This window comes from Necator americanus, chromosome X, assembly GCF_031761385.1.
Source record: "Necator americanus strain Aroian chromosome X, whole genome shotgun sequence".
Taxonomy (NCBI): Eukaryota; Metazoa; Nematoda; class Chromadorea; order Rhabditida; family Ancylostomatidae; genus Necator; species Necator americanus.
This window is the reverse complement of record NC_087376.1, coordinates 34,189,296-34,215,511: the sequence shown is the minus strand read 5'-3', so window position 1 is coordinate 34,215,511 and position 26,216 is coordinate 34,189,296. Positions and strand designations below refer to the sequence as shown.

The 26,216-nt window shown below is 41.7% G+C and overlaps 3 protein-coding genes across 5 annotated transcripts; 1 reads left to right on the top strand and 2 right to left on the bottom strand.

The window, feature by feature from the left end:
• Positions 1 to 4,472: 4,472 nt before the first annotated feature.
• On the bottom strand, positions 4,473 to 18,434 carry RB195_026287 (uncharacterized protein; the record flags this gene model as incomplete). Of its 3 annotated transcripts, XM_064214772.1 has the most annotated exons (20): positions 4,473 to 4,549; positions 4,713 to 4,804; positions 4,943 to 5,042; positions 5,153 to 5,200; positions 5,261 to 5,405; positions 5,468 to 5,545; positions 6,951 to 7,039; positions 7,098 to 7,217; positions 7,294 to 7,420; positions 7,489 to 7,609; positions 7,736 to 7,818; positions 10,256 to 10,322; positions 10,387 to 10,447; positions 11,675 to 11,754; positions 12,096 to 12,210; positions 15,780 to 15,933; positions 15,990 to 16,052; positions 17,982 to 18,095; positions 18,144 to 18,236; positions 18,297 to 18,434. In XM_064214772.1, the coding sequence occupies 20 exons, from the start codon at positions 18,432 to 18,434 to the stop codon at positions 4,473 to 4,475; spliced, it is 1,965 nt and encodes a 654-aa protein (XP_064070653.1). The 3 variants fall into 3 exon arrangements, with proteins under 3 accessions (XP_064070653.1, XP_064070654.1, XP_013307872.2); XM_064214773.1 differs by lacking the exon at positions 11,675 to 11,754 and having other exon boundaries at positions 12,103 to 12,210; XM_013452418.2 differs by lacking the exons at positions 10,387 to 10,447; positions 11,675 to 11,754.
• A 104-nt stretch (positions 18,435 to 18,538) lies between these two features.
• On the top strand, positions 18,539 to 20,292 carry RB195_026286 (uncharacterized protein; the record flags this gene model as incomplete). The annotated part of the gene is made up of 2 exons (XM_064214771.1): positions 18,539 to 18,589; positions 19,804 to 20,292. The coding sequence occupies 2 exons, from the start codon at positions 18,539 to 18,541 to the stop codon at positions 20,290 to 20,292; spliced, it is 540 nt and encodes a 179-aa protein (XP_064070652.1).
• Positions 20,293 to 23,615: 3,323 nt separating this feature from the next.
• RB195_026285 (uncharacterized protein) lies at positions 23,616 to 25,307 on the bottom strand (the record flags this gene model as incomplete). Its single annotated transcript, XM_064214770.1, has 6 exons — positions 23,616 to 23,703; positions 23,759 to 23,830; positions 24,041 to 24,062; positions 24,161 to 24,168; positions 24,230 to 24,307; positions 25,249 to 25,307. 6 exons carry the CDS (start codon positions 25,305 to 25,307, stop codon positions 23,616 to 23,618), a joined length of 327 nt encoding a protein of 108 aa, XP_064070651.1.
• Positions 25,308 to 26,216: the final 909 nt, after the last annotated feature.

Genomic DNA, 26,216 nt, shown 5'->3' with positions numbered 1-26,216 from the left:
TATATGCTTAACAAACTCGTTTTCAACATAAACAATCGAATGCATACACGTCGAATACTTGGATTTTTCAGAAATAGACCCCCTTTTATTAATCGATTTATTCGTGCATACTGTGATCATGGTGCACACAATTTTTGCGTCCCTACGAGGATTAGTGTATTCATTTTCGATTTGGAGAAAGTATCTGAGTGACCAGTTCTGATAGATGTTGAGGGATTTTATAATTGTTATGGCGAACAAACAACGCAAATATTCACTCAAAAACATGGAGCATGCTGCATATCATCGCGAAAAACATGCGCCACGAACAAGGTTGCTCGAAAGGTACACGGGAATTACACAAAAATATCGCATAATTCCAAGAAATTGAAGGAATATTAGAAGCATACATAAAGGTGCACTTCTTGCACAATTCGAGTACGGCAGGATGAGTTAGAAGTGATCCGCAAGGGGGTTAAAGAACAAAATCATAAAATACAGCGCAAACAATACCAATCGTAGTGCTTTTCCACCTTCGGCCGAAGCAAAGGAGAGCGGCGGAATGTGGTGCGTGGTCAGTAATTGAAGGAATGTTGACATAAAGCGTACTGCGCCCTCCACCATCAACGCCCTCATCTCTCACCACCTCCCTCTACCGGCAGAGCTTTTCAAACGAACCGTGCTGTCGTCGAAGATGATGGTGTAGAGTGTGAAGTTTTGGATGGTGTGTACAGCGCTCAGACAACAACTTGATTTCATTTAACCCACTTATGTGTTAACAGAAAAAGAAACAGCTTAACGATCGAATTAAGATCGGGACTGCTGTACACCGCTTGAACAGCACATTAATGTATGAATACATCGGTTGCTGATACATCCGCTCTTCATATAAGGTTAACTTTAAAAAACCTGATCGTCGTTTCAACAGAGAATTCAATTCCGGTCATTTCGTACGCCGTTCTGCAATTCCTGGAGATTATGTCCTCTTGTTTCAATGATCCAGACCACACAATTTTCGTCAATTCTAGGAGTTCACCAAATGCATTTATTTACGCATAATTTTTCAGTGTGAGCGCATGTATCTAAGGATGAGCTGAACAGTTCCATTTCAAATCAACTGAACAAATCTATGCTATGTTCAGTTCATTTGAAATGGAACTGAAAGCTATGGTAGACTGGCAAATAAAACTGTTCCCTTATCATGCTATATAATAACGCGCTTAGTCCGTGTGTGTATGTGTGTGGTGTGGTGCGGTACGGTGTGGTGTGTTGCGGTGTGGTGCGGTACGTTGTGGTGTGTTGCGGTGTGGTGTGGTTTGGTGTGTCTTCCCGTGGATATTGGGTTTGATAAGCCAAGTTTCTGTCATACGTTAGTGAGGGTAAATAAACTTTTATGTGAATTTACACTTCCAAATTTGCAAACTATCATGCTGTATAATAACGGGCTTATTCTGTCACGTGTGTGCATCTCTGTACGTGTGTGTCTCAGCCAAGAAATTTCAAAAAGAGAGGGAGACGAATACAATGGCGTCGATTTGGTGCGCTGAAGTCTCAACGCGGTAAAATTGGGTGGGACAGGTCCCACGGGGTTGAAATGGTGCACCTATGCCAGAAAGAGCGGGAAGAGACGGGTTCCACTGCGTCCGATTTGTGCGCGGGACTCCAAGGCGGTAGAATGGGTTTCTATCGTCCCTTCGCATATCTATTTCTCAGCATTTCTCCTGATGCTGCTAACATCCTTTCTTCAAAAAAGAGGAAACACACGTGCGAACGGCTGATCAAACGCAATACATAGTAGCCAACAGTTTACGCGATCTGACGTAGAACGTTATTTTTGTCACTACGGTAGTAATATTCACCTCATTTCATGTTAGCACATCATTCTGTGGTAATAGTTGAGAACGGAGGAAACTCATACTTCGAATAATGTTATCAAATTCTGGAGATTTTAGAGAAACATAAAGGTAAAATTAAGCCGGATTGTTCTCCAAATATAGAACTGAGCGTTTGAGGAAAAACCATAAAATCTTTCATCTATGCTTAAATTTTCGGGTTTAAAAAAATTGAAGAAAGCGTTGATAGAAAAAGGCAACTCTAATTTTTCAACAAAAATGTCGCTACTGTTATTTCTTATTGATCGGTGAAGGTGAGCGAAGCGAACACCAAAATAAGCCAGCTAAGCAAACAAATACGTTCAGGCTGGCACACATATAAGTATGAAAAAGAGGTATTTTACAGAAGTTCCAGTTTCCTGCTACATGTTTTGTTAATAAAAAATCACGCAAAATCGATGCAAATGCTAACGCTGTGCTTCCATAAACGGGTCTTGTTACTTCATGAGATCCCTCACCTAACGACAATTAGACCAAAGTAAACCTCAATATTAGAGCACACTAATCAGGATTCAAGAGGGAGAACCTTATCCAGTGTACCGTATCTTTCACGGCGATACTTCTTGAAACTGCCGAAGTCTAATCAATCACCACCGCAAAAACGTGGTGAACAGTGACTCAAAGGCAGCGTACCACGAATCTGAAGTGGTGCGGATTTCAGACGAAGTATTCGAGTGCGGGATAGTAGATTATGGTGAGGGGTGTGATTCCGTCGATTTCTTCCTAATTGCCATAAAAAACGGCACGGAAGATGCGGCGCCGCACAGGGATGGCGCGCTCCAATCGAACTCCTTGTAAAAAATAGTGTGCTGGAGCGCTCGAAGCCGTATCTTCCTGGCCGTTTTCTACTGCAATTAGGAAGAAATGAACGAAACCACCCTCCTCCCCATAATCTACAACCCTGTATACGAATACTCCACCGGAAATCCGTACCACTCCAGATTAGTGGGGTGATGCCCTTAAACATGTCTGCTGTTGAGAACTGCAGATACGCTTCTGTTAAAAATACGCCTCTTACAGTTAATTATACTGTAGCAATTCAGAAGGACGATTTGATTGTGATGCTCGTTCGATGGAATGATTACGACTTTTGCAGTAAAAAGAAGAAAGATCTTTACCGGCACCTACCCAATTCTGCTGAACAATCCTTCATCCGCGATTGTGGAGTCACCTAGGCTTCTTCGTAAACTTGCTATCGAACTGACAAAACTAGTAAAGAAAATCTTGATGCTCAAATTTACCTCTGCTCTCCACCTAATTAAGCAGTAGTGCAATGATAATTCAGAGTCCTGATCACTGCTCGGCAGAATGTGATTTAGATGTGCCAGGATATTGCGAAGTCGCGAAGCACGTTCAGCATGTTCGAGTTTGTTACATTCTTCGGAAAATGGTGTGGTTTTCATGAGTAGCAAATGCATGTTCCTTCTAAGATTCGATAACATGGCCACTGTTGTTAAATCCCTGCAGTAACATGGGAACACTCCAAAAGCGCCTGCTACTTTGCCCGTGCGAAAAATCGAGTTTTTCAGTACAAACGCGTAGTGTTTAGCCCAACTCTTCCCGAGCTCTGTTCGAAGACGTTTCTGTGGCCATTCTTAAACACTATTATTTGGTTAGAAATAAGTGTTCACACGTCAAATTTTACACAATGTCGATGAAGAAATTAAAGGAGGGACGTTGTATCCCAAATACCTAGCTTGTGCCTCAAAATCCGTCTTAGACGTATCTAGCTGGCGGGAGCAGCCGGAATATTTGTAGATTTGAAGGATCATTCTTTATAAAGCACTTTCTGAAAGCACGAGCTCATGATCAAATATTGCCTCAGAATTCAGTTTGTTCTAATATAATCCCTGAAACAGGAAGATTTTTGCTAACCTTTCGTAATTATAGTAGAGTCAAAACAACGTGAAGCACGTGCGGAATTGCGTACGCCGCTTCTCTCTTCGGGGGAGCGCAGCGGCTAGGAGCGTGGTGAAATCCTCGCTGGCACCACCCATCGCTGCATTTTGCGACGGTCCCAACTCGGCTCCAGCTGCTGCCTTCACTGCGCCGTTTCCAGCGCGTTCGCAGATGCACCGCGCCACACTCGTGGTTCATCGCGTTCTGGAGAATTGGACTGAATTTAACCTCTAATCAACGATGCTCGAACGTGCCTAGACAATCGATGTCATCGACTTTTTACGCGTTCGCTACAATTCTACCAAGTTGGGTTTGGGGAATGCGACAAAAAATGATTGGATGTGTGATTGCGAGTATCGGTACGTCGCCTTCAAGCTAATTATCGGCTTCATTGGTACTGACATTTTTATTATGTGGACGGTGAAGGCGCGACAGGTATTTCTCCACACACTGATCACAATTGTTACATATGCCAAAAAAAGTCTGTACTTTTTAAAGTAATCTGTGGACTTTCAGCATATTCTAAAAGACTTGCAATCGGGTATTAAAGTAGTTTTAAAGCAAATATGCATTTAACATGAGAATCTTTGTTTGAAAAACAGTTATCAGCGCGAAAGGCAAAGCCTGCAGCTAGCGCTGGTGTTCAACACACATAACAAATCTTTACTTTCGTTTATCCCTCTAAGAAGAAAAGTGATGACTTCATTTGTTGATGCGCATGCACCCATTGTAGCCTGATAGCTTGTAGCCAGTGCAACACCGGTTTGATCCATCATTTCCTGGAAATATCTTTTAATGATACAACAAGTTGTTGAATTTTGCAATCACACTTTCAATAATTTAAACAAGAGGATAAGAAAGAAGGGAATTTTTGCAGGGTAAGTGTTGTTAAGATAAAAGAGGAAAAAAGTAATAATGCATGTATTCACTGCTACTACTCACCAGTTCGGTACCCAGCATATCTTCGACCTGCAACACGGGTACCTGGAGGACATCCTTCTAAGTTACATACTTGAGTTTGAAGAGGTGTTCCGCTTTAACAAAATATCATAATAAAAATGGTATAAACAAATTGAAATCAAACAATGTACTTCACGTAAGGATGGACGATAACTTGCGCAGGTATAACTATGCAAAAGTTAAGGGTCTGTGTGAACAATACTAAAGCTTACTGGCAAGTTTCTCTGATACACTTCCTCCTACGTGTACGTACGCCGCAAGCACCACACCGTTCAGAGCATGTGGTCCACGTAGACCACACTGTCCATTCTCCTAAAACGTTCCATGCGTAAAAAGAAAGAGCTGAAGTGGTATGACGCTCAGATTCTGCCTATGAAAGAAGGCAGGAAAAAGCAAAGTTCTAAAATTTCTTCCCTGCGCACCTGATGATGAACCAACCACAGGGAGGGGGGTAGCTTCAAAAGTTCCTTCTGAAATAAATTTTTTTAAACTAAGATTCGAAGAAATAACTAAAAGGCGCGACCCCTTACCCGCACGATAACGCAGAACAAACTGCGAAGTTCTGGTTGCATGAGTAAGAATTAGTATAGAGTTACCATGTGAGACGACCTCACCATATTCAGCACGACAACACTGTCTAAATCCTGTTCGATCGTGTGAAACTCCGTATTTTATCTGAAACAGTAATTTAGCAATAGGGTAGGTATCCACCGCAAATAAGAAAGGCAAATCTTCACCTCAACAAATTCTTCGCAGGTGGGAGCACATTTGAAATAGACATAGGTAAGCTCAAAACGTATTCGTTGGCCAGTTGGCTAAATTTGAATCGGTGTGGTGTACATATAAACTCGAACTGCAGAAAATCTTATTTCAAAGCTATGACGATAGATTCTTTATAGTAGAATTTTTTTCAACAATCAACTTTCAACGTTTTGTGCTACGTATTACGTGGACTCGTTACAACATAATATCGCAACACCGTTTCAAGGATCTGTTCACTTTATAAAAAGTGAAAAGTTGCTGCACGTGAATAATGTAGGCACCTATGGTTAGAGTCGGGTCAAAATGACCTGAAGCACGGTGCAGTTGCGTAAGGGGCGCGATTTGACTAGCGCTCGGGATCGAGGGTACCTTCGCTAGCAACTCTCATCGATGAAGGACGTGTGAAAGTAGCGCTGGTCCTGTCTTGATCCCTGCCGCTTCGGAGCAGCCGCTTACGCAATTGCGCCGAGGTTTAAATAATTTTGACTCGACTATACACCCACAGTAGCATCCCTCATTCTCATCTTCGTTTTCGCGAGAAAGCTTTTCTTTGGAAAGATATTGCTTAGAAAACCTGACAAAATTTTCGAGAACGACGAAGTTGTTTGCCGGTCAAGGGTATATCGCAGAAAACTTCAATAGTTCGTATATTTAATATACAAATAGAAATGTTTGACTATACAAAGAGTACGCCAGCAGTTGAGTTTATCCTACCTCGGCGATATTTCAATGGTACATAACAATGTATGCTTACTTTGAAAGTTTTGTTGGTCGAGTGAGAAAACGTGAACCAGTTTCTTTCGTTACAGTTTGAATATCTCCAACTTGTTGTCATGTTTTCACTCAACAACGTTAGCTCGCGGCGATGACAGTCTTGCTATGATATCAGTTAGGTAGTGAAAATATGGATAATACGACTAAAATCACTTGTATAAGCAAAGTAAGGCACTGGACAAATTATCGGTCTTTAGTTTTGTCTCTAAGGTGGACTGTTTGGAAACCAGCGTATTGTGCCAGGCCTAGGACACATTTGCGGTACAACAGACGGTGAGGTGTTCACTATTCAGTCAATGATTCGAAACTAGTGCCATTCGAGTCATTGACTGTAGTTCGAAACCAAGCCTTTCTCCCTTTCAGAGTCAAGAAATTGCTGCCAGTCTTGTCTGGGAGGAAAGAAACATTAATTTGATACATCGCTTCGCGAAGCGCTTCAAATCGAAACCACACTTTTTCCAGTATAACGGAGTTGCAAACTTCTACAAATGACCAAGTTCTGAGATTGTTTGAAAATATTATTTTACCTGCATCACGTGAGTTTATCACCGTTCAACGTTCATTTATCGCTTATCATTGTAAAAGTCACTCTCTTCAAAGCTAATGGGAATGATTTTGGGTAGGTTTAAATCCACGTACCACTGTACATTAAAATCTCAATAATGGCATTAAAGGAACTCGTACCGCTCTTACACGCCAGTAGCAAGAGGAAGCTCCAGAGTACGATAGGTTGTTCCAGCTCGCAGCTGCCATAGGTAGTTCGGTCCCACAGTCTTCATTAACGACATTTTCTAGTAACCTGATGACTGCAATAGCCCTTTTCTTACTTACTTGACGCCTGAACCTGATCACAATAAGTGCCGCCCAATCCTGTCGGACACAAGCACTTGGTGCATGAGTTCGGATGGGGATAACCACCATGCTGACACGGCAAATTGTTGCGACAAATCCCTTAAATTGCTAGTGAACAAGGGAAATGAGGTCCCCGATTTGAAAAAAAAAAAACTAGTAATACTTGGCGACATACCGGAGCAATATGCCATGTTGAGGGCTTTAAAGTCAAGGAACGTTGCTTCCACTCGATTACCAATTGTGTGTTCATAGTGGGATTGAAGAGGAGTTACTGTCTTCGACGCTGAGTTCTTAGCAAATGCCTTGAAAACAGGACTTGTTATGCTATATGGAGTTATTCCGTTTCTGCGTAACGATCAACTTGACGCACAGTACTTGCGTAGTGCATAACACTGCCGTAGTCATAAGGGACGCCATAGTCCATGGTATCGCTGGATGGTATTTTATCGAATTGCCCTTCGGTGCCTTCTACGGCATTTTGAGTATTGATGCTGTATGTAGAACAGAATAAAAGATTCATACTGCGTACTATGGATGTTAAGACAAAGAAAGATGTTCAATCCGATGAGAATATATTCGGTATTAAAACTTGGAAATTGATCGAAGTTCGCACCAACCTAACATAGCTGTCTCTTTCTGGCCGAGATTGTTCGTGCCAAAATCCAAGCGAATGCCCGACTTCGTGGCTTATAATACCCTCCTGAAAATTTGAATGGTCACAGCATAAAATTTACTAGCTAGCTAGCTCCGTCTACTTCCGAGCTCTTACAGTGCGATCTGGAAGCATCCATCCAGCAAATGGGATTCACGTACTGTTTTCTATATACAAAGCAAAAAACGCGTTATTTTTGTGTAGTACCTGACTTCTCCACGGACCTTTGCGATCTCTTTCTTTAAAATCAAATATAGATATACTTGTCTACTTGAACATATATTAGTGCATCCATTTAGAAGAAAAACATTCGAGAAACTTATGAAGTAAGTTCAAAAAATGATTATTTCCTGTAATGGAAGCACTTCTAGAGTATTTGGTTAAATATAATACTTTGATTTGCCCTTCATCACTGATCGTGTGGGTATCAGCATCGTTTCTAGTCGCTATTTTCTCTCGTAATCGTCATCCAGAAATTTTGGAAGTTTTTTTTCTTTAAACGGTCTTTCTCGAGAGTCTTTTGCATCTTTTCAAATCCATTCTAACGTTCTTTTAGTTTATCCATCGTTCATTCATTTCCTATCATGACCCTTCTGCGCTTAACTTTTTATATGTATTTCTACATAGCGAAGAGGGACATTTTCTTAAGCCTGGGCTGTGAAGACCGCCTAAGTATTGCGTGAAACTTCAGAAGACATTACGCCTTGTAGATGGCAATTCCCAGGTATGGCAACGGTAGCTGCCCACGTCTCCGCTACATAGCATAGAGCTGGAAGTTCTGATGTGTCAGAAAGGTGAGCACGAAGATCCTGGCTGATTTAACCCTTCCATCTCATGGCACATATTCTGATTAATAATAGAAACAGATAGAAGACACAAAAACTTTCTCCTTTCTGTTTATTCATAAGTCTGTGCCCTTCGATGTTTTGTCTAGTTCCTTGAGCAGATTCACTGGTATTTTTCGAGAAGAGAACGATTCTGTAAGCGAAAAGATTAGTGAAGGGCCTTCCATCAACGCTTATGCCTCTTCATTCCTAAACAAGTGATTTCATCACTCACTGTAATGGAGCGGTGAATAGCATCGACAATATAGTTAGTATCTACTAATCGAGGACCCTTTCTCAATAGGAGGGATTGTTGAGGTAGGGGCCCACCTATGGTAAAAGTTGGTCAGTGTTCTCATAAACGACGAGACTAGAAGCGCAGATCAAACAACGCTAAAATTATTCCTTTCTCACTGTCTAAATATAGATCAGGTGAGGAGCAGATAGTACTCCCGGCAAACGTCTAAAGCCTTCGACATGGATTGGATGTGGTTAATGCAGAACGGAATCTAGTTCAATTGTGTACTACTTTTAAACAGAACCAAAATTGTTATCGATCTTCATTCTGGCTAATGTTTCAGTGTCGTTGCCTTCTTCAGCGCCTGGAAAATCAAACACATGTGTAATCTAGCCCTTCAATTACTTGTCATCCCACAAAATATGACTTAGCAAACACATTACTCAAAGGCAAAGTTAGTGAGCAGACCACAATAGCGCTCACCTTAACAGCCATAAAACCGTTAATTTTAGCGGACCACCTGGTATTGGAGTTGCGCAGCTAATAGTAACTAATAGTGATGGCTCTTGCATCTGACCTCATAGGTGAAAACCCGCAAACGTCTCGATATGGAGTCAGCTCGGAATGTAGTTTGCTGCCGAGACTGGGCTCTACCGGAACACTGCGTAAAACGCTCACTGAGCACATCGGAAAGCATATCCGATTGCCCTTTAATCACACTTCCTATGGACAGAAATAACTCGCGAGGTGTCCAACTGATCGGAGATAATTTCTTTCTAAAGATAAGGTGTCATGTGAAGCATGTTTTCGTTAAACAAAGTTAATTGAGTTCGCCACAGCACTTCGAGTTGAATATCTTTTTCAAAGCTATACGAGTTTTCTTTTCTATCAGGCTTCGCGGCCCGGCTATTTTCGCACCTCAGCCAGGTTTGACCCACTGCACCATCGGCAACTACAGCGTTGGGAAGAAAACATTCATGCGTACGTCTCATATTTTTGTTTGGAAAAACTTCTGAATTGATCTTTTCCAAACATTGCATAAGCAAATCAAAGGCTCAGATTAATCGAATTTTAGTGAAGATGAATTGATGAACGTTATTATTTGATCTGACCGCTTCAGTTCAGCTGTTCCACAATTTTATAATGTTGTGGAAACTGCTTCAAACTTCATATTTTATGGAAGGAATAATCACGTTAAGATAATCTCCAAATACGTTCATGTGCGAAAGTAATTTCTATTATTAAGTACATTATTTGCGAACTGAGCTTGAAATCTTCAGTCAGTGACACGCATACTTACATACACGCATGTATGTCATAGTTCACCATCGCTGCATTTCTTCCGAAAGAGAATCCTTTACCATTGCTATGGTCTTTGATGGAACCGTGAAAAATTAATATCCAAGAAAGAATTAGTACCTACCGTCTCGCAACCGTATCCTATTGAAATTTCTTGGGCTCCTCCCAGCTTTCCGACGGAAGAGTAACACCTAAAATGAAAAAGCATGAGCTGAAAAAAGAATATTGAAGGATAAACTTTCATGAAAACAGCACCACTTCGTCTCGGCTTGCTCAAAAGCAGCGCATTTGACCATTTGAGATAGAGAAGGTCCCTCTGTACGGGAAAAAATTAGAGTACAAAAAAGGTTGGGACTTACAGAATAACAATAATTTCCATTCGCATTACTTTTGAAACCTGAAGTGTTCCCTGTTTCCAACAAAAATCTTCATATATGTAATTTGAAGCTATTAGATGCATCTTTCTCTCTTATTTCACGTGAGGATTTCTGTTGCTCCTGGAAGGTTACAAATTTGAGATCGCCTTACATAACAAAATTCTAGTGGATGCATCTGATTCTACAGAACAAGTTAGCAGCTCGTGAATTATATCCTAGTCGGCGATACAGCGTTTGAATAGCGGTAGGTAAGCAGAGTCAGCTATTTAGTTAGAAGTGAAGGTGAATCTCTCTGGGATCACAGTCCATCATTCTGCCAATGCATGACCGAGGGACGCTCGAAAATCCGCATAGACCCTCTTTAAATGAACCCCAGTGGGGTTCCGCTCACCTTTCCCAAATTTTCGTTTTGAAAAACCGGGGTAGAAGATGCCGCTTCTTTTCGACGATTTCAGTTGTTGTAACGCGCCACTTTTGCGCATCCGAAGCGAGCGGTCAAAGATAGCGGTATAATGATTTCTTCTCACAGGTATATTTAAAGGAGACAAATGAATAACAGGGTGGACGGACCGGTGGATCGGAACGTGTACATGAAAGTGCATTCTAACGTATTTCGCATTTATTAGAGCAGTTTCCAGGTAGTTTTTTTACGATTAGGGCGATTAAGGACCTATGAGCGGAACCGCTCCGGATCCCGCAATCTACAGCCCATCTCTAGCTTTTCCGCGGATCCCCTCACCGTCAGCTTCGTGATATGCTGCCTTTAAGGTGAAGCGCCCAGGTTTCTGAAGTATAGGTCAAAGCAGGAAGTACAGTGGTACTGAAGTGGTGAGCACGAAGCCGGGTGTTCCTGCTCTTTTTTACTACGTTTTCGATGCTCTTATATGGTCCCCAAGCCGCTCATTTCCTTCTGATGAGGTTAGTAGTTAAGCCGTTCTTCACGTTCATTTCTTAACCCAGTCAAATATAATTGGTGCATTCGGATTTGTTTCTTTGTGCGTAAATGGAGCATTCGAGACTCATGCGTTTCCCATGAACTTCGCCTTTGTAAATTTGGCTGACAACTGCTTCCGCATGTTTTGTCCAATTTAGTCAGCACTTCTTTCCCTTCGTCCTTGTGAAAAAAAATGTTGGAGGCGACTCCAAACCAACTTATTCGCACCTACCAGTAACTTCATTGATCTTTGCCGGACCGAAGATTTTAAATAATTCGTTAACTTTGACTTCAGAGGGTGTGGGCCCTTTGCTCAAGAAAAGAAAAAGAAACAAGAATCTTCCTCTCACTAATAACCTATGCCTATAGCACTATAATGGAGAAGGTTTTGCACCTTTTTTGTAGATAGGATAAAATATACTGGAACGTCATGCACCACCCAAAAGGAAACAATGCAGATGTTCGCTTTTTGACCTTCTCTGCTAAAATTCATCTGGATTCATACATTCTCCTTCTTATACGAACAACACTTTCTCTACACGTGTCCTCTTTTCGTTCAATCACTGTTGCAGTAACACAAGAATGAAATTCTTCACCTTTAAAGAATTGAGAGGTATAAGGACATTATAATGTAATTACGTCGGATATCTTACCCTTCACCTCTATTGAAGATCAAGTAATCAGTGCCCGGAGCGTTCTCAACAAAACGAAGGCACGTATTCGCACTAAATTTGTTTAGCACCATTCGGATTTCGTTCTGCCATGATGCTGAAATTGAATTCACTCGTTAAAAATCGCACTCAAAAACAAGTGATCAAATTTTTGAGAATGAGATTGAGTGTGTAAATGTTCGCCAGAAATAGGAAATAGAAGAAAATGAAATATTCTTCAGTGTTGGCAGATTTCGAAGGTAAACACAGTCCCCGTCAATGAAGAGTTGATTCATTCTCGATAGCAATTCTCTGGGTCTAAGAACAGATTTTGCAAAGGTGGATGTAAGAGGACAATACTTGCTGAGAAGATGATTTTGGTGCACAACATAAATGTCTAAACCATGTTTGGACGAGAGTAGGAAAATCTGTTTGGATTGATGAGAGGTTCCTTCGCAAGTTGGAACTAGACACACAGGACTTCCCCGTCTTTCACAGCCTAATTAAGACGCATAAGAATTCAAGGAACGACTCATCCGACGAGACGCCTTTGTGCACGGACGTTCAGAACGAACAGGTGTTGCGAGCGTTATCGGAGATGCTAGGTAGATGCAGCTGTAGTAGAGAAACTTTTGATCTGAGCAAGTAGTCCATAACGACTCTGATCAACGGAATGACTTTAGTACAACATCAGGAAATTGCTACTCTCAGATAAAGACTTGGAAGAAAGCAAAGGTTTACTCCAGTTCTAACGATTTGCTTCACGAGCAAAATAGAACAAGCAATAGTAGAACGTCTCCCATAAATGTACTGCCGAAATGAAAGAAGCAAGGAGGAGAAGATAAGAGGTGTTAAATAAATATGTATTAAGGGATGCAAAATGTTATAAAAATAAATTGTGTAAAGTATTTTTTAAAGATTTTGGTGGTGTTATTCCACACTTTTAGTATGAGACTGGTTTGGGAAAATACTAAACAAATGAAGGACAACGAGATTACGATGTATGCGAAGGGTGATGAGAACGATGGCAAGAGAAAGTAAATAGAAAGTAAAGTATATTGTAAATTATACAATGCGTTGTGATCTAAGCCTTGTGGCTTGCTTTAAAGTGAGTTGCTAAAAAAAGTCACTAAGAAAAAGGAAAATATTGGGTAGAGTAGAGGAGAGAAGGAATCAAAAGGAGTGAGTATCCGGTATACTAACCCGGCTGTCAATCTGAGAACAAACCATCAAATAACGAAGTAAATATAGTGCATTATAAATGATATAATAGAGATTGTAAAAGTAATGAAATAGAAAAAAAATGTTTTAAAACCACGTGGCTGAATAAAAGTTCCGATCCTCCTAAGAATTTAACTTGCTGTCGTAAGCACCAAATCAAAGCACAACAGATTTTTGTATAATTATGCTACAAAAGAAATGGAACTAACCTGATTTAACTTCGTATTGAGTACGAAGAGGCCGTAGGAGACAAATTTCATTTCTTTCACAACTTCGGGACTTCTTCATTACAACCAATTATGAACATTGCGTACTCTATTGAAAGTCCCGTTGATGAACTGAGTCAATCACTTGTCGATGGCGCAAGATAACGTATCTGTTTTTTTTTTCTGCGACAGTCAGGGATCAAACCCACACAGCTGCGTGATTTTTGCGTATAGCATTTAGAAGTTTAAACAGCACACTTCTCATCCGACAGAGACGAATTTTCTTACTTTCACCCAAAAAAAGCAATTTCGATGCAGTTACTGAGCGAAAAAAGACATTAGCCGGTGTTAGCGATAAAATTAGTACAAAGTAGACTCCACGAGAACTTAAGAGTGAAGGGTTTTTATTGATGCTCTATCAAAATATGGCACTGAGTTTTTCAATTGTACTACCGTAATCTTGCAACGACAAAAAGCGCCTTCGAACATAGTCCAATACTTCAGCTCGTGGTCTTAAAAAAATGGATTCAGGTATATTGCACAGGGCTATTTTGCTACCACTATCTTTACTAAAATTCTCATCTTTTCTCAACTAGCTTCCAAAAAAATCAGAGGGTCCCCAAAAAGGAATTTTGATTTTTTTATAGCCCAAATCTTCCCTTACAAAAACACAACACAATTGTTCTCCTCCGTTTCTTCTTCAGTCCGTTATTCATGTTTACTTCAAGGTAACAAAATCCGACCAGTCCAGCAGTAATTTCCAATCTGGGTCTGAGCTAATCGCAAAAATGACATTTAAACAACACCTATACGCGGAAAACAATGTTCTTAATACATTGTTCTCCGCGTATAGATATTGTTAGGATTTTAGAAAAATTGCCGTTTAAATGTTCTTCTCAGTAATTTTTTTCGGTTCTGCAGAAATAAATATTCCACCGGGGATCGAATTTTTTATCGTATGTAATCGCTGTTAACGAGTGAAATTATATGCGGAAGATAGAAAATAGTGAGAAAATGCCTTTGGAATGTTCTGTGTCGGCACTAGTTGTTTGGAGGATCGAACTCTTAGCCGATTGTTTTCTTTTTCGATAGGTAAAATTGTGTAGAAATAGTGTAAAGTAGTGTAAAATGGATTAGATTTTTTTCTCTCTCGTTCTCAGCTGTTTTTTCCATTTTGCATTTTTTTTTCAAAAACAATGATTCTGGTGGAGACAGAACTATCGACCGTGTGTTATCACTCTTAGTAGTAGACCTGTGTCGTTGAATACACGCTAAGAACTTCTTCATCTTTTCAATTTATACGTTCACATATGTACTGACACACTTCTAATCCTTGCAGTGAGCTATCAGTGACGTCTATATAATATATATCTTTATTTTACTTGCAGCACTTTATATTAATATCTATCATGGTATTACTTATTAGTATTTACTATATATTACTCGGATTTAATTATTAGGCGTATAATTTGGTCATTTAGTTCTGTTTATTATAACTCATTTTTCGTTGCTATATGGCTATGAAATGAGGTCGTTCTTTGGGGGTCTTCAAGGAGAGGTGAGGTTCAGGAAGATTTTTCCCAACTACACGCTTCACGCTGTATCCACTCAAAATTTTTGGGACTTAGATTCAGGCCCACCTTTCTAAAGTCATTTCGATGGCGGCATATAGTAAAATTGCACTGGGAATTTCGGGAGATTGTTTCCCAATTTCATTTTTTCAATTGTACATGATGTCTGATCTGGATCAGAATGACTAGAGATTTTTATTAAGTCAAAATTACGAAGCACAGGTGGTCGTTGTATGCGCAGAATAAGCCTCGGAAGACATGTTGTTCAAACTCCGTAGATGGTAAGTAATTTCTTCGACGTGGCAAGAGTACCTTCCCACGCCCACGCTGCGTACCAAAGCACTGGATAAATGGAATCGAACGAATGAATCGAATGAAATCGAACGAATTGAACAGGCGAGCATGAAGGTGATGAACAGGGTCGTTTACTGCGTGAGATGCAGTCACTCTCACCTAGTAGAAAATACTCGGCGCTAACTATACTACATGACGAATTCCGACAATTTCAGAACTCCCTAGTCGGCGCCAGATGAGCTCAGACGGGTGAGTGTGGTTGGTAAGAGGTAGAGTATTTGTTAAGGCAGAGTCGCACGTTTACTCGGTTTAACATATTCGGCGAACAACAAGAAAAAGCAGAAACAAGGTAAATCAACACAACAAATTTGTTTGCAAAACAGAAAGGATCTCACCGTCAGAAACCGCAAATCTGAAAGGAATTGTATTGCTTTGCCATCGCATGGTCATATTCGATATCACTTTACGCTTCGTCCGCAGAACATTGATTATCCGAGAAGCTTGTGAAATAGTTAACGCTATGTCTATTTCATACATTGCTCCAGCGACCTAAGTGATGGTGAAAATTAATAAGTCATACCATGTCGTTGAACAACCTCGCTAACCTTCTGATTCGCACTGAGCTCGTTTCGTAGACCTGTCGGTGGGATGTTCAACTTCGTAGGATCCTAAAATATTATCAAATGAGATGTGACCGCGCTATTAGGCACGGAAAATGCAAAGGTGTGTCTGCGTTAGAAAACAGTAGTGGACATCTAGAGCATGGAGTTAGTGACTATCGCTGCCATCCAACTCGTAAATGCAGACTGTTCGCCGGAAAGAAGCGCTCAAAGTTTCCGTACGTAGCGGTTAATGTTAGTTTGATAAGAAAGCCTTCTCAGGGATTTCTTTTGAGATATCCGGAAGTTTCGATTCTAGATCGTTATCCATGACGTATCATGTAATAGTCATAGGATATTCTCGAAGCTTCTTCGCAAAACTACATCTAGTCGGGTACCGCCTCCGTAAATTAAAGTACGATGTCAATTTTATTATACAACAGCACCTTCGAGTCAGCTTCTATGTATGTCAACGACAGCAATTCGCAAAACATAAACAGTGCATTGGGAAAGAACACTTCTACCATCTGGACTGTTCACCGCTGGTTCGCTCGCTTCGCAAGAGACACCTTTCTCGAAGAAAAGCACCGGTCGGTACGTCCCTAATACTGCGAAAGACTCCGCGATTCTCGACGCTGTCAAAGAAGGTCCGTAGTTTAGCACGCACAGTTTTGCGACGAGACTCGGGCTTAGTCAATCAAAAGTCCACAAGCACCTGCAGGCTCTCAACTACAGAAAAGTGCCGTCCTCATACCTTGACGGATGTTACACTGGGGTATCAATGTGTCAGTCTCTCCTTCTCCGCTCGCATCGAAAGGAGTTTCTGGAGGAGCTAGTCGTGTGGCTCCCTCAGGGGGAAAAGCCGCCGACGCAAAAGCCAAGTCGGGCATGTACTCCAAAAGTCCTCTTTTGATGCGGTGATTCGAAGGAAATGTTGTACTACGATCTGCCTCCGCAAAGATGCTTGGTAACAACTGTCATTTACGTCATTCAGCCCTAGTAACTAGCGGAAGCTGTTCGAGAAACGCGGCCGAGACAAGCTCCGGTGCACTTTCTTCATGACAACGCGACAACAGCCAAGATTGTTAACAAACTTTCTCACGGCTAGCGTTTCGGCGGGAGGGTGTAGTGTAGCGGTTAGAGGTTTCGCTTCCTGCACGATCGATCGGAGGTTCGAATCCGCCCTAGTGCTCACCAAGCCTTTCATCCCTCCGACGTCGGTAAATTAGTACCAGACTTGTCTGAGAGGACAAAAACACAAACTTGGCACATCGGCTAGGCACCGCAAGACATTGTATAGATCAGTTACACCTTCGAGCCTCAAGTCATCATTCCCTAAGATGCTACATCCAAAATCGAAACCAAAGGAGTCCAAATCGCTGTGATTACGTAGGTATCCGCGTTGCCGTGATATTAGCGGACCTTCGGGTGATAAAATTGCTCCGCTAATACTAGTTAGGATGCGACCCGCATATGACCCCGTAGATCAACACCCGCAAAGGTCTTGATACAGAGTCAGCTCGTTGGTTGCGGCTGTGCATTCTTCCTTTCTATGCATTTTTGGACTTTTAACATTTATCCAAAACGCCTCCAAAGTCCTGCGAGCCACAATTTCGGGTTCGCACGATAGGATCGTGGCAGCTATGCAGAAAGCAGCATTTTCATGACATTTTCTGCAATGGGTTCCGAGAGAGGTTGCTGCGTTTGAATGTTTCATCCCATCTAGATGTTCTTTATTACGAACACAAAGAGGTCTCCCTGTTTCGCTAATATATTGTTCGCCGCATGTTTTGCACGAAATTAAATACACTACACCAGAGACCATGACCTGACCATTACCTAATAGACCATTACCTAATAAACATATTACACAGTTTTGGGTCAGGCAAATGCGATCGTACATTTCCACACATTATCTGGTGCTATTTGTGCAAGTGGTGTTGAGCAAATTTTCTGACTGCAGCATATTACGAATGTTTCAAACATTTCAACCCTAACATATGCAACTTTCGATCTTCTCTCCATGTGCGCTTTCAGCATAGTGATCACGTTTTCGTATCCACTACCAGGACGCGAAAATGCTGTTGTTCGCATGTTGAGACTAGTCACCACCTAGAACAAAATTTTCATTATATCTTCCAAACTTTTGTAGATGTGCACCCTTTGGATTTCCGGGGAACTGGAAAAGAAAAGAGGACTGCTAGGCTGCCGAGGTGGAGGAAACGAAGCTGCAGACGGTCGCCGTTGGAGTACCTAAAGCAACAATGGAAGAGTAGCGTATTACCACGAGCAAGCATCAATGCTGAAGCTTACATTAAAAAAAGACGGAGATGGTGGTGGTGGCGGCGGCGGTGGTGGCGGCGGTGGTGGTGGCAGTGGTGGTGGCGGTGGTGGTAGAGGCGGCGGCGGCGGTGGTAGTGGCGGAGGTGGTAACGGTGGAGGTGGTGGCATTGATAATGGCGGTAGAGGAAGAGGAGGAAAAGGTGGAAGGTGGGTGGGCAAAAACGGCGGTGGTGGCAGCGCCGGAGGTGTCCAAGGTGTGGGCGGTCGTCGCCATGGTCCCGACAACGGATGAAACCATGGACCAGGGTGCCTCCATGGAGGAGGTATTCCGAAAAAAAACGTATTGTGAAAGAACTTTTGTGAAAGTTTCCCAGGTTACACTATCTATTATGTTATAGATAGCATTAATCTGGTCAATGCATCTTTTTTTTTTCGTTGACAAAGCCTCTATGATTCTGAATGTTGGTAACCATGGATGTGAAAGTACTGAAAAAACGTACACATAAAGAAAAGTATGCAGAAAAAAACAACAAAATCAAGCTTTGTTCGCCTGTTCTACAGAATGTCCACGGATCTCCCTCACTGGAGGGATCATAGCCAGATAGTCGCAAGGCTACGTGACACGTCACGAGGTAGCAGGTAGGGGCTAACAGCGAAACGAAAGCGATCTTAGCCCGTCTTCGTAGAGGCAGGGGATGCACTTCAGTTTCTGCTGCGGCAGGAGTGCCTCATAACATTTTTGTATCCCATACTTCGTTCGAGCAAAAGCCTGCAATCAAATGACTGGGGGCGAGGCTGTTTGAAATCGCCTCCAGTAAATCTCCACTTGTCCATCTCAAGAGAATGTGACACTTCCACGAAACATGTAAGACTTGAGGCCTACAGCCTATTCATTAAAATTAAACCCACGGCTCAGAAATAAGAAAGAGTCACTTGACTCTGGACGAAAGCCTGGTAATGCAGCACCAGAAACGAAGGGGTTGCGGGAGTCATCCAGGTCATCGGAACGGAAGACCAGGATGACGATATGTGCATACAACGCACGGACCGACCACTGAAGGTCTGATGATGCAAGCCAAAAAGACAAATTACATTGGGTTGACGAGAGATAAGACGACGCTACCCACTAAACGCCGTATATGATACTGGAACGGAAAGCTGCTCTTAGGGACATGTGACAGTAGAGGAGTTGGTGGGGACAGTTCTTTCTCAAAGCGAGTATGGCAATTAACAACAACTCTTTCGCACAACTGACGACCAGAATCGGACGCTTACGGTGTGGATCAGCACTAGCTCCGACTATCCCTATCACTTACCCTCCAATACCGACTTACGATAAAAATGAATTCGAAGTCCACATGGTCTTAGAGAAGTTCTAATTGGAAGACCTTACCTTTTACAAGGTCACTGTCAACTTTACGCAAGAAATCACAATATACAATGAAACAAGTGGGGAGAGAGCCTATTCGAATTTGTCATGGTGACCAAGGGGACCCACTGGAACTGGGAATTCCAGAAGCCTTCATGTCTATCCTAGACGTGGGAACTGCACGATGAAGCGGACCGCAATAGAATACAGTACATCATCGTTAGTAAAAAGTTTAGCCTGAAGGACGTCGTTGTTGCACCAAAGTTCTATAAGAGAACGTACCATCACCTTCATCGAGGAACATTTTCGTTCACACGGAAAGCAGTGAAAGCCGCAAAGCCCACAAGGAGAAGTCCCGAGAACACCATCGACGGGGACCTCTACTGTCCGCAAACCGACTCTTGGGAAGTAATGAACAACATTAACGAATACGATCGGGCCGTAGAACATCTTCACGACTCTACGAGAAAAATGCCATTTTCAATTTTGACACCACATCAACTGAGGAGTGTCTCCGCAAACTCTAGAGTTAACGTGTCAACAGGAGCCGTACGAGCTGCAAGCAATCGTGCAAGGAACTCACGTCCAGCTCGCGTGGCTTTGCCAAGAGGCGACGAAAGAAGACTTCGAAAAGAGAAGAGCAGCAGTACTGACTGAAGTAGCAAAGGCGCGGATGAGCATTCGCCACTCCCAAACTTCGTCAATCGTAAAACAAAAGTGATCGTCCTCCGGAATTCAGATGCAACAACTACAACATCGAGAAGGCAATTCAGGCAACTCACGACCTTTACTCCAGCCAGTTACCACATCCACTTGCCTCTTCACCATCTCGGAGTACATGGTTTCGAGAAGAGCTCGATTGACCAATGATAAACCATTTCAAAACTCAAAGAAGTATAGATATATGACAGGATGCCGCTGCGTCTCCATTTCATGGACTTGGAGGTCTTCAAATCACCTGAGACGGAAACGGTCATGGAAGCCTCATACAACCAAGCCGTAATTTCTCAATTCGTAAAGATACTTAGTGAAATATGCAACAACTTCACTACCAAATTTCCCCACTCTACAATAATTTTATAATCGAAGTGGAAAGAAAGGTTCCAGGGTGACACAACCACACCAAAAATATTGAGTGGTATTCTCGAGGACGTAATGCGATGGCCGCCAGTTACGTTGGCACTCCCGTTTCGCTGACGAAATCATTCTGCCAACATCAATCACCAGCCTCGCGGAACAAATGCTAGTCGAATTTGAAGATCGGTTTCCACTTGAACGTGGACAAGACTTTGATGTTCATGAGGCTGGGTTTCTGATACCCCATAATAAGATGAACAAAGAAATCAAGTCAACAGATCAGTAAAATGTAGTGGTGGACTCTAGTAATTACCGAACTGTGGAAGAATCCTAGAAGGAGTAGGTTAGCGTGAAGTTTCAAATTTAAACAGGGCGTACACAAGATTAAGATTGGTGATGGCTGCCGTTTCTTCCTCCATGAATTTGCGCAATAAAATAACCAACGCCGTAAACGTCAATCATATAATTCTGCACACAGACGTAAAAACGACGATATGCCTGTAGATGTTACTGTCGGTCACCGTCCTTTTCCTGAATTCCTTAAAGATGACTGCTAGAAAAAGAAAAACTTACAAACAAATAGCTCGCATCGAGCTGTTCACGAAAACATGCTCCACATAAAAATTATTATTACATTAAAATTCGTTAAAAATGGTACTTAGCAGGAAAAAAACGTTTACATGAGCAGTCAACAATAATTGTATCATGGAGTGCAAGTGCACCCCAAAAAAAGACCTATCTTATAAAATAGCCGGTAAGCCAATTATTTCGATGGATAACATATGAAATGAATAACCTTATTTCAATACTGCGGGCAAAATCTCGAGCAAAATAGATCATATACAGGACAAATTTTGCAAAACATGTCGAAATGGTAAGAAAATTAATTTGCTGCGACTTTATATTAAATATTTTACTAGATTTGTTCTGGAATCCTGTATTGTAAGATATGGTTTTGTTACAATGACTCGGAGTTGTAGTGATCGGTGTTATAAAAACGAGATCAATGTTTGTTGAGTGTGCATTCGCCTCCTTGGGGCTATCCAAAGTCAGAAACCATATCTGCACCAAAACTACGAAGAATCGATCAAATCACTTACCGAATACCACTGAACAAGAACTATTTTTCTATATTTGTGATCTTACCTTCATGTAGTTTATTTCACGGATCTGAAGCCGTTTTTTTTAAATGGTTTTAGAGCTTGTGTTTTGCATAAGGAGGGCCAGCATCAATAAAGCACATGGGAAACAAAAAGAATTGAGGTAAGTAAATTCAAAAAGTGTATTTACAGTGTAAACACAATTTTTTTCTCATCATCACTTCTACACTGAGAAAGAGTTCAGGAGGAACATTTCCTATCTGCCCGGTTCAGGATGATTGTGCAGAAAACCTGAAATCTCACGGTTTTAACACAGTGTATCACGAAATTGACGACGTTGGGATTTCTTATGGACAATATATGGTTTAGGTGGAGATTACGAATGTGAGCTGCCCACGCTCAATTTTTCCTAATCGTCCAGAAAAACGGCGTGAAAACTTCTATTATATCTGTGATATAGAAAGCAAACAAATTGGTATGAACACTGAAATATAGAGGTTACAAATGAAGATCACATGGAAAGTAAGGGCGGGAAGAAGAAGGAGGAATGGAGGAGGACATAATCTAGCAAGTGAACGAACACTTCTCCAAAATGTGTTTACACGGACCGTCAAAAAATTTTGCTGATTTGAGTAATAAGTGAGCATTATAACAAAGTTACAAAACGAATTAAAGTAATTGGTTGCACTAACACGCTAGGAAAACATCATGAAGTGGAGCATAGACAGGCATTCAGCAGAAACCTTAAAACTGCGTGAACACATACTGTTTCGAGAGGTTTCCAATACGTGGTCTACTCCTTCGGAAAAAAGTAGCGGAGAAAGTAGAGGATTTCTTTCTACATCAAGTTTGAAGAAATCCGGAAATAGCGGTGTTTTTGATTTCATCACTTTCAACTGACTATAGTCGGGTCAAAACGACATGAAGCACGGTGCAGTTGCGTAAGCGGTTGCGCTCAAAGCGGCCCGGTGGAGAGAGCGGTTGGACTCAAGGTGGGACCAGAGCAAACTACAGTAGTGACGGTAGCAGCAGGGGGTTCTCACTCGATCCTAATTGCTGCGCTCCACCGCACCAATTCGACCGCAACCGCTTGCACAATTGTACCATTCTTCATGTCGTTTTGACTCTTCTATATGAGTCTGAACGAATAAACAAGAGAAAAACAACGAATAATTTTTGCGATTGAAAGTTCCGTAAGTGTAGAACACTGATTTCTTGCAATATATATCTTTCATAAGGAAACTAATGTCAGGTGTAGGTCTTACTTGAAGTTATTTTGGCGGACAGTACCAGTATCCAAACAATAAACGAGGTTTAAAGAAACGAACTTCTAAATCCTGGCACACCAAATTCGATCTGCGCAGAGGTGACGTTAACAGATGTAAAGAAGACAATACAAGGCAACAGCATCGAAAGTTTCAGCAACTAAATGAAAATTCGTCAGATAACCATAAGAAAAAATTCTGGAGTACATTACTAACCGTATTGAGTGATGCAGCGCAGCTACTAATGAATTTCTGCATTTCGAGGCGGAATGATTAGCAAAGTGGTGAAGTGGAAGGAAAAAATCCGCAGAGGTTTTGCACTGAAAAATAGAGAAGAATCAACGAAAATGGATACTGACAATCACAGTCTCTATACTGCTAAACTATAGAAACCAAGTCAAAAGTCTTCTAAAAGAGAGAAAGAGAAGAGAAGTCCAGAGAAGTTAAACTCGGTAAATCGACCCTTCCGAAAACGCAAGAGTGAAGCTACGTTGGCAACTTTGACTAGTAAATGTGAGAATTTTGCCCTACATTGTGTTCAAAAAACAGAGAAGGTAGGTAAGTACTGAGTATTCGTTGAGTCCCACAGTTCGGCGAACACGTTACTTGCGTTAATTTCCTTCATTCTGTAACCAGAACCAGTTTGTCCAAGGCGAAATCAAACTGGACCTAAAAACTTACATTTTTTGCTGCCTTAACTTAACATGGTAGATGCAGCAACGTTGCGCGATGACAATGCAGTAGTGTGGATTTCTGAATAAGGATTACATTAACCCCGCGAATGAAACACAAACATTCAATGGCTTAAAAATTACAATAAAAAATAATTGATCACGCACTCAAGATACATTCGAATTAGAATACTCGAATAGTGGGATCTACAGCCTTCGACAATATGCATATTCGAATGTTCGCCTATTCAAGAACTTGAACAACGAAATATGAAAGTACTTCTTCACTTGCCTTGACTTAGGCGGTGGGCTACCTCACGGTTATTACCTCACACGATCGCTGCCATCTTCGCTGAGCTGTGTCGAACCTCACTTACAACATGAGATCACATAGAATCGATCCATTTATCACTTTTCCATCTGCTATGAGAACTCGCACTTCACCTGGACTGCCGACACTAATTGTCCTTAGATATCTCACTTTGCAATGTTCAATCGTTCAGCGTGAAGAAACGGAGAGTGGCTGTTGGAGATTCCAAACTCCCTCCATGCATTTGACCTATCTGATTACGGAGTTCAGCGGCGGAGCCTTTCTGCAATATTTCAGAAAGTAGCGCTCAAGTAAGAATCTGCAAATTAAATATATCGTCCGTTCCCAGACCGTACACTTGAATGCCAGGTCGTGTATAGAACAAGCAAGGCCACGAGAAAGTAACACTGAAATCGATCGTATACGCGACAACATGGCAATAATATTTGCAACTCGCACTATTCCGTTCTCATACTTTTGTAACTGTGTTGGCTCTTCGCATATGGCACTTCATGTCCATTAAAGACAGCGCATCACCAAGTTGATGTTAGGATCTCTCATAGACTATGTAGAGTTCAGGTGAAAACACATGTATGACCTCGTTCACGCTCAATTCCTTCTTATCTTCCTAAGAAACCGCATGAAACTGAACGTGAACACGCTGATACTCGTAATCTACACCCCGAAACCTACAGTGTCCATGAGAGATCCCCATACCCTCAATTCGCCCATACGTTACCTTCAAGTTACGTCTGAAGTTCTGATTTCATTTCAGAAAAATGTCCCAGTCAATTAAGAATATCATTTCCAGTCAGGTTAATTTGAATCGATTTGGACCAAACATTATCCAACAAATACTATGAGGCAGGACACTTACTATAGTCGCGTCAAAACGACATGAAGCACGCGGCAATTGCCTAAGGCTGCTCGCAGAGTTTAGAGCCGCGCGGCTTTGAACTCTGTGGGCAACCTCAGCGGCTGTGCTTGAAGCGACGCGGTTGAAATAGGGATTGGAATGGTACCATCGAAAATTGCAGCTGTTTATAGTATTACCAAGGGTCCCCATTCGAACCTAACTGCTATGGTCTACCGCACCGCTTTGAGCGCAGCCGCTTACGCAAATGCCCTGTGCATCACGTCGTTTTGACCCTACTACACATGCTAACATCCGCAGGTAAGTACTGTCTCACCTATCAAAAGTATCGCATTTCTCCATTTTCGCCTTCTTCGGCTCTAGCAGTAATGACATGCACACTGGAATTTTCTCTTACGCTGACTAAGACAACGATAACCACTTCATCATTGTACTAGTGGTTTTCGTGTATTTTCTTCTTGCGCACGAATTCCCAGAATGTTCGCTATCAATCAATGTTGTTCTAGTAGTTAAAAGATAACAAGAGCTACAGTACACTTCTCGAAAGGTAAAACGTCATAGAGAAAAGTAGCAACACTTGGCAGGAAATAGTTGCGAAAATGTTCTTCTAGCTGGTAGAAGAATATAGGAAAGGAGTAGGAAAGGTGGGGTACGCCTTATTTTTTGAGGAGCTAGCATTATAGTGTAGGAGAAGAGAATAAAAATAAATAAAATATCTTAAGATGAGGTGGAAAAAAAGCAAACATGCGACATAATTTACTAGGAACGCCTGTTTACCACTACCAGCCAGCTGAAACGCCGCAAAGCGGCGCCGAAGCAGGTTGGTGCTCATAGATGCGATATTCGGAGAAAGTGCTCCGACCCGGTTCACTTTTGCACGGTTAACGAAAGGATCCTCTTCACTTCTGGATAGTTTTCGAAGAGACCCCTTCATTTTTGGACGGTTGGCAAAGATCCTCATCACTTAAGCTGCACTCCATGAGCTGGGCTCACTTCACCTGAGGAAAATCCAGCTCCTCCCTATCGCACTTATGTTGGTGCTGATATAACTGCATTATACTAAGGAACGTTTTTACACAAATTGTGTTACGGGTTGTGTTGTAATCAACCAAAGAAGAGTATCGAAGATTGTCCGCAAGAAATTATAGTCTTGAAAGTATGACCAATGAATGGGATCCAGTAACGAAAAATGAGAGTGCCTAAACATCTCCCGGAGAATAGAGAGCAATATGAACGTAAAGCATCCAGAAATACTACGTCCAACTTACGAGAATCCCCCTCACA